This window comes from Salvia splendens, unplaced genomic scaffold (genome assembly GCF_004379255.2).
Source record: "Salvia splendens isolate huo1 unplaced genomic scaffold, SspV2 ctg36, whole genome shotgun sequence".
NCBI lineage: Eukaryota > Viridiplantae > Streptophyta > Magnoliopsida > Lamiales > Lamiaceae > Salvia > Salvia splendens.
Genome location: NW_024599004.1, coordinates 21763 through 30663, shown reverse-complemented (window position 1 = coordinate 30663; position 8901 = coordinate 21763). Strand labels below are relative to the sequence as shown.

The 8901-nt window shown below is 36.8% G+C and overlaps 1 protein-coding gene across 1 annotated transcript; it reads right to left on the bottom strand.

The window, feature by feature from the left end:
• Positions 1 to 281: 281 nt before the first annotated feature.
• On the bottom strand, positions 282 to 4080 carry LOC121789869 (LRR receptor-like serine/threonine-protein kinase RGI2). Its single transcript, XM_042188210.1, has 4 exons — positions 3507 to 4080; positions 1562 to 1705; positions 1229 to 1444; positions 282 to 1036 (listed from the first exon to the last, which is right to left on the bottom strand). Exons 1-4 carry the CDS (start codon positions 4078 to 4080, stop codon positions 282 to 284), a joined length of 1689 nt encoding a protein of 562 aa, XP_042044144.1.
• Between the last annotated feature and the right edge of the window lie 4821 nt (positions 4081 to 8901).

Sequence of the window (8901 nt, the reverse complement as noted above, 5' to 3'; positions counted from 1 at the left end):
CACTCACAATTCTAACTTGATTTTTTTTTATATTGAAATACAATTCCCTATTTATAGATGTTAAATTGCCAGCTATATGCTACGTCACCTACTAGATATCACTTTCTACTTAATTAGGAAGCCATCAAATGCCATCCACAAAACACCACCGCCTAATGTAGTGCATGTGTGGCTACCTTTTTAGCCATGAATTACTCACAAGTTTACACTACTATGATAAGGTGGTGATGCAGCACCTTCATCACCATTCCTTAAATGTGAAGAAATTGAGGTTACTAATTTCAACAGTTACTCTCTTCTGAAAAATCTTCCTTGGCATTCATCATGGCTGGGAAGGTGGTTAAATATCTAGTTGGAAGGGGTCCACTGAATTCATTCTGAGATATATCAAACACTTGCAACTTCACAAATGGAGCATCACTACTTATCTCACCATAAGCAATGGGTAGAAGCATCCTACCGTTGAATCTGTTATCTCTCAAAACAAGGACTCGGAGATCAACGAGATCTTCCATCCAAAAGGGAAAACCATCTTGTATCGCATTGCTTCCGACATCAAGAACTTGCAGCTTCCCACAATTTCCTAGGGTTTGTGGAAGTGTTCCTTTTAGGTTATTGCTGTTGAGGTTCAGAGACTCGAGAGCGCAGCCCTGAGGAAAGGATGGAGGAATGAGGCCCTGAAATTTATTTCCCTTCAAATGCAGAACCTGCAAGGATTTACTCAGCTCTCCTAAACACTTTGGTATTGGGCCGTGCAGACTGTTGTCTGATAGATGGAGGAATTGGAGGGATCTCAATTTGCAAATGGATGAGGGAATCTCTCCAATGAAGTTGTTGGAGTAGAGCATTAGGGTTGTTAGGTTGATGAGATTTCCAAAGGTGGAAGGTATAAAGCCCGAGAGTCTGTTATTTGCCAAGTGGAGATAAGTTAAGTTATGGGATGTTTCAATGGTGGAAGGTACGAAGCCTTCAAAATGGTTATTGGAGAGATCAATATTCCTAATTTTAAAAGTGAACAACTCTCCAGGAATGATACCTGAAATATATATCAAGTTAGTATTAGTTAGGTAGATAATTCAGCAAGTTGAATATTACTAGAGGCAAATGGCTGATAAACTTGTTGGAACACAAGTATAATCTAATTAATTCATCAAGCCCACCAATCTCTTATGGAATCACACCTATAAAAATGTGTGCATACATATACTATAGATAAATAGATTCTTACCGGTTAAACTATTGTTAATGAGGTATAACTCTTGGAGTGCTTTCATGTTGCCAATTTCTTTTGGCAGTGTCCCATTAAGCATGTTATGACTTAATGAAATATAATTCACTGAAGACATGTTAGAAAAAGTCGACGGTAAAGTGCCCGTCAACTTGTTGGAATCAATGGACAACACTAGTAAATTATCAAGCTGGACAATCTCTTGTGGAATAGCACCTATAACAATGTAGAATAATCAAAAGTCAATATATACTCTAATTTTTAAACTCCCTACCATACAATTGATAAAATTAAGAAAAATAACAATGATTAACAAAAACAACAGTACCATACCACTTAATGCATTGTTGTCAAGGTATATATACTGAAGGGATGTCATGTTTCCAATTTCTTTTGGAATTGATCCATCAAGTCCAGTGGATGCCATGTTTAACATCTCTAAATTATTAAGATAACCAATCTCTTTGGGAATATTACCTGTGGAATACATAATTCATAAAAAAATTAGTAATATGTAAGATATAATATTTTTCTAGATATATTTAAACCTAAGAGAATGGTGCTATTAAATACGGTGATTTTAAGTACTTAAACTTCGACACAATAACGATGTAAAATGATAAAAAAAAATAAGTCTAGAGAGGTAAATATACAACCGACCAGTTAAATTATTATTGTAGAGGACTAAATTTTGAAGGGCCGTCAAATTCCAAATAACTTGAGGTACTGGTCCTGTAAATTTGTTAGATTCCATCCACAGTGAATTTAACAGGTGAAGATGACCAATCTCTTTTGGAATATCACCTGTGAAACAAAAAATTTGTTAAACAATTTATTAATTTTTTGTGATTTCTCAAATGCTGATTTTTTTATAAGGTTAATGAGTATGTTCGTTTTTGTTAGGTATATATCATACCTAACCACCTCTAGCAACAAATTAACATGAATTATCTGGTGCACACTAAAATAACGGCAGTGAGTTTCTACAAATAAAAATAAGTAAATCAAATACTCCCTCCGTTCCATATTAGTGGAGTCATTTTGCCATTTTTGTACGTTCGATGGTAGTGGAGTCGTTTTCTTTTTTAGTAAAAGTCAACACATTTCTTTCACATACTTTATTATCTCTTTATCTCTCAACCTTTTTCCTTTCCTACTTTAGTATTCATTTACTTAATTCACTTAACACACTTTTTATTAATCACCAGGTCAGAAATAAATGTCTCTACTATTATGGAGCGGAGGGAGTAGTGTATATCTAATTTTGGTGCGTTGAATGAATTAAAGTAATTAAATACGGATTCCCCTAGAAATTCTAACAACGCCGATGATATAAATCAAATAGTGTTAATTTTATCATAAGATCTGTTGTTCTTTTTCTAATTACTAACATATTGTAATTAATCATTGAGCTGTAATTTCAAATATCTCATGTTTGCTCTGCTATAGGTACGTGAATTGGAGTGAGATGCAAAAATTTCAAATATCTCATGTTTGCTTTGCTATAGGTACGTGAATTGGAGTGAGATGCAAAAATTGGTGGAAGGTTGGGGTGGAAAATTAAAGCCCATTTTTGCATTTCTTTCTATGGCAACAAGGCCCAAATTCTTTGGACCCATTTATACAGTAGGCTACTACCTATGACACTCAACAAATCACAATACTTTGGTCCAATTAATTGGAAATCTATACTTCACATTGCAATAAATTAAACGGAGATATGCATCCACAATTATTGAGCGAATTTAATGCGGGAAGAATGTAATATTGTGCAAACTCTAAATTATGATCTAGACCGCTAAAAAATATCAACAGATGATAAAATAATAGCAACATAAAATGTCAACACAATGTCAATGGTTGATATTGTATTGACATTTTATGTTGCTACTATTTTGTCATCTGCTGATTTTTTTAACGGTCCAGATCATAGTTTGGAGTTTGTACAATATATGAGTTTACATTTTATCACTACACCGGAAGCAAATATCTTTAAATCAAATATACTCCTATCATTTATGAAAAGGAAAAAAATCGGCTCCGAATTTGGCGGAGGTTTGAGCAGACAAGACCTTCTTGGGGAAGATTATTGAGATTCAAACCGAGAATTAGAAAACGTGCAAGCAATATATAAGTGCAACCTCTATTCCATTATGGTGTGACCTTTTAAGAGGTATCCTAAGAACAAAAACATGAAGGCTTAAATAGATCGCCAAAAGCAAATCATGAGGGAAACGCAACAAGATTAAATATATAGATAATTAGAAGATATAAATACCAGTTAAACTGTTGAACCCAAGGAATAATCGAGTGAGCAGTGTCAAGTTTCCAATATCTTTTGGCACCACTCCATGATGGCTATTGTTGTACAAGGAAAGTAGCTCAAGGTTTGAACATAGGCCCAAGCTCGATGGTATTTCTCCATACAGCTTAGTGGAAGATATACGAAGTAATTTGAGGTTGTGAAGACTGTGCTTGCACATGTCGATTGGTAGCTCACTTGACAAAGCATTACTTCTCAAAGTTATTACTTGTATGGATGAGATGTTGAAGATGGAGGCCGGAATCGGACCGTGGAAGGAGTTCTCATTCATGTCTAGTAAAACCAGAGAAGAAAGATTTCCGATTTCAGGTGGAATGGTGCCTACGAGCTGCATATTAGAAATATTCAACTCGGTGACACGGTTATTGATAGGATCACATGTAATTCCTATCCAGTTACAAACAGATGTTTCGGTAGTCCAATTCTTTCTCAGTAAATTGAGAGGATCAAATGTGATGTGAGATTTTAAGGCAAGAAGTGAAGAGCGATCGATATTGGTATTGGTTGCAAAGGCTAAGGTGCAGTCCATTAAACAATGAACTGGTAAAAGAAGCGCAAGTAACAAAAGTTTGGAAAACATATCCATAACCCTTTGTATTTCTTGAGATAATAGGAAGTGAAGATACTTTAGATAGAAATCATAGCATGTTAAGTAACTAATAATTCAGGGGTGAGATCCCCTGCTATCATTAATTCCGTGTTGAATTCTTGCGACAAGACGTAAATAGTTCTTCAAAATTGGTGGTTTTTAAAGAAAAATTTAAGTATGAATTAAGGACTTTTCGAATCCTGTTGTGTTTGGATATGATGAATAACGATTATAATTCCACACTTAGTTGTATAGTTGAATTGAATGAATTAATATAATAATTAAATTATTTGTCTCATAGAAATAAGTTAATTAGGGATGACATTGGTTTTAATGAGTAATTGGTAAAGTAAAAAGGAAGTTGAAAACATAGTTGAATTAATGTGGTAGATTGTAGAGCCCCTAAACGATAAAGTAAAAGAGAATGAGAAAAAGTTTTCATCAATACTTCTTCCGTTCCCTCATAGTTGAGTCATTTTTTTATTTTGGGAAGTTCCCTCATAGTTGAGTCATTTCCATATATAGCACTCCCTCCGTCCCAGATAGTTTGTCCCATTTTTTCATTTCGGTTCGTCCCACATAGTTTGTTTCATTTCACATTTTACCATTTTTAGTAGTGGACCGCATATTCCATTAACTCATACTCACATTTTATTATAAAATTAATATATAAAAATAGCACCCACATTCCACTAACTTTTTCAACTCACTTTTTATTACATTTCTTAAAGCTCGTGCCCGGTCAAAGTGAGACAAACTATCTTGGACGGAGGGGGTGACTTTTTTTCTCTTTCTTACTTTACTCTCTCATACTTTATTCTCCCTACTTTATTCACTTTTTACTTTATTCTCTCTACCTTTTTTCTCTTTCTTACTTTTTTATATATTTATTTAACACACAACATTTCTTTCTTAAACTCCGTGCTGAAAAGTTTCGCTTCAACTATGAGGGAACGAATGGAGTAGATATAAACTATTTTTATGGGACAAACAAAAAAAAAATTTAGCTTATTTCTACAAGATGGAGGAAGTAGTAATTATTATGCATATATAATATATTTTGTAATAATTAACGTAAAATATTATTAAATTATTATTGATAGAGAAAATAATAGTTATATATAATCTTAACATCTAGAGCAGAAGTTGAGTCGAAATAGCATGTTAAAAAAATTCAAGTCCACAAAACGAAAGGAATTAAATTCGAACGTTGGAATATATGCACACATAAATGACTAATGTAGCATTTATATTTGCAACGGCATGCATGGCGTAATCATGTACTCCCTCCGTCCCAAGAAAGATGACCACTTCTTAAGATGATATGGGATATTATGCATGCCAATTTTGATGTATTTAAAAAGGGAGAGAAAAAATTGTTAGGTGTTTAAAAGTAGGAGATATCATATCAGATATGGATAAAGTAAGAGAGATAAAAGATTGTTGATGTTTAAAAGTAGGAGAGATGAAAAAAGTAAGAGAGAGAAAATGATGTTGGGTGTTTAAAAGTAGGAGATATGAATGAAATAAGAAAGAGAAAAGATAATTGAGTATTTTAAATATTTTCTAAATAAAAAAAGGCGTCATCTTGACAAAGAAAATAATATATTGCTATCAATGCTTGAAAATGTTACAAGTAGAAGAAAATGTGGGAATTCGGATGTTGATTGTTGGATAAATTTTGGCAAGAAACTGTCAACTTGATTTGTTGGATTTGTCTTAGGAGACTAAGTGTTGGTCGTTGCCTGCAAAAATTAAAAGAAAATTCAAAACCTGAATTTCAAATGATCAAGAACCCAACATTTTAGAGAGAATTTGAGGTTGAGAAAATATTGTTACGTTATTTCTCAAGGATAATGATCTAATAGAAATCCAACATATTGATACAACTCGAGAAAGAACTAATAAAATGTTTTTGAGAAGATTAGGTCATCCGCAACGCAGTCTCTTATCCGTCTCTTAACCGTCCCATCTCTTAACTATTTATGGACCTCAGTGTACTTTTCACTCCATCTCTTAACTAAGAGACAACACATGCAACCATCCATTTCTTATCTGTCCCTTAACCATCTCATCCCTTAACTATTCATTCAATTTCATTTTTTTATTTTTATTTCCAACAAATTCAATTAATAAAAACACACTTCACTAAATAAAATAAAATTACAACTTAAAATCCTAAAAAAATACATAATTAAATTCGTGGTAAAATAAATAAAAAAAGACATAATTTAAAATACAAATTTATAGAAATTATAAAAACTACTCCGTCGGCGAATCGTCCCTCGAAGGCGGTGGCGGTGCACAGAATGGAGGCGGAATACCAAGTTGTCCCGCCAGATACACAATGCCGGCATGATGGGCTTGATATTGGGCGGGTGTCATCCGGGAAGTGTCCGCCATCGTGGCGGTGAAGTACATGGACATTAGGGAGGAGGGCGGCCCTTGGGAACCCGTCTGGCTTGATTCGTCTCGGCCCCTCCTCCCTCTAGCCGCCTTGGTCCCTTGCGGCCGACGGCGCACATGGGAGGACCCCCATGCATCGTTTGCCGTGCCCTCAACCTCCTGCGAGACAACCTCTTGTGCGGTGCTGCCTGAACCGCCCCTACTAGACGAGTATTGGCCACCCGCCGTGTGCTTCGTGCGTTTCGAGGTCAAGCCCGTGCTGGACTGGACATCGTCGGCCCACCTTTCGACGTCTTTGACGGCCTCCCAAACATCGACATATTTGAATTCTTTGTCGTTGCCGTCGAAATAGACTCGCAAAGCAAATCTCAGAATGTCGGCTCCAATGACTCCGCTTTGGTAATGAGCCGCTTCATTCTTGTAGATGCCGCAGATTTTTTTGACCTCTCTGTCGACTCAGTCAAAATGACTTCGGAGCATCTTCAATATGCGTCGGCGGGACCCCTTCGGCTTAATCTCGTTGTAGGCATCGGTGACCTTTTCCCAAAAGCACTTCCGGGATTGTTGATTCCCGACGATGGGATCGTACGAGACGCTGATCCAGGCGTTGTACAGATCCATCGTGTCCTTGTGGCTGTACGGATGACAACCTACATCCTCCTCCTCCTCGGCCGCCTCCTCCTCTTCCTCCATGGCGTCGAATGCCCTGGAGCTTCCACCGCCTCGTCCTCCTTCCGGATTGGGTTCATCCGGATAATCCTTCCTAATTTGGGATAATCCCTGCGAATACCTCAGGGCGGAGGGACGAGCGTATGCATCCACATCAAAATGGGGTAGTTGGTACCCCGCCGGCGTCAACGAGCCTTAGGTCCCCGGTGTTGACGAACCGGAACCGGAACCGGAACCACCCAAGACATTGTGCATGCCCCCAGTCGCCAAACGCGTTGATGTCAAACCCGCCGGAGCCGCCAGAGTTTCCGTCGCCGGACATTTTGTGATGAAAATTGGAGAGGTTAGATGAAAATTGGAGAGGTTAGATGGAGATGATTTGGGAAGAATAGATGTGTGTTTGTGTGTATAATGATGATGAAATAGGAGTATTTATAGAGTAAAAAAACGGTCGAAAACAGTAACATTACCGTTTGAATTTTTTATTTTTTTATTAAATTCGAATTTTTTTTAAAAAATGATTTATTGCGTCAGCGTGGCGAAGCCCACTCGCAGGCGGCGAGTGGGCGTCACGCCTAGCGCCAGCGCGCGCCACGTCGCGCGGGCGCGTGGCAAGCTGGCGGGCCAGCCGTCTCGGTCGGACGGGCGTCTCGGCGAGACCGGGACGAGACGGGATGCTGCAACGCGTCTCGCTGTCGTCTCGTCTCGGAGGGACGAGATACGAGACACCCGGGCGATGCGTTGCGGGTGCTCTTACATACTCCCTCTGTCCCATAAAAATATGGGCAATGAGTATGACACGGGAATTAAGACAAAATTGGTAAAGTAAGAGAGATGAAGAGAATGATATGGTAAAGTAAGATAGAGGAGGAGAATGGTAGTTAAAGTAGTGTTAGTAGATAGTGAGATTTACATTATTAAATTGATATAACTTTCCAAAAATGGAATGCACATATTTTTATGGGACAGACGAAAATGGAAAGTGCACATATTTTTATGGGACATATGGGACGGAGTGAGTACATAATAGATGTCACATTTTCTTTTTTAGTTTGTCGCACAAAAAATGTTATATTACCATTTTTGGAAAAAGTTCTTTCTCACATTAATATAAAAATTATATTTTCTCTTTCCATTAAACACACAAAACAAAACCTCCTAAAATCCTATGCTGTCCCACAAGTGTGACATCTTTTGTGGGACGGAGGGACGGAGGTAGTATAATCTAAGGCTATATATATCCCTATATAATAATAGTATATCGCAAAGAAAGCTAGCTAAATATATTTCAACCCATATAAATTTCACACCTATATATGTTACAATAATACAAGGCATATTAAATATCAGCAGTCAGCACCATGTCTATGATTATATCATTATTATCATAATATATTAGTATGAATTTTCAACACCTATGTCAATGATTTTATCATTATTATCATATTATATTTTTCTCATGAATGTATAAATAAGACAAACACATTTGGCACTTCCCAACTTGGACTACGCCACTTATTATATAACAGCTGCCAATTCATATTCTGTAGCCCAAGATAATGGGTATTCTTATTACTTGCAGAATGAGATTTTCTTCTTAATTTCTCAAAAGTTATTAAATATAGTGTTCGTATAAATTAAGTACTGTCTCCGCCACTCCCTTTGCCACCGTGAGTGTTTCTTATT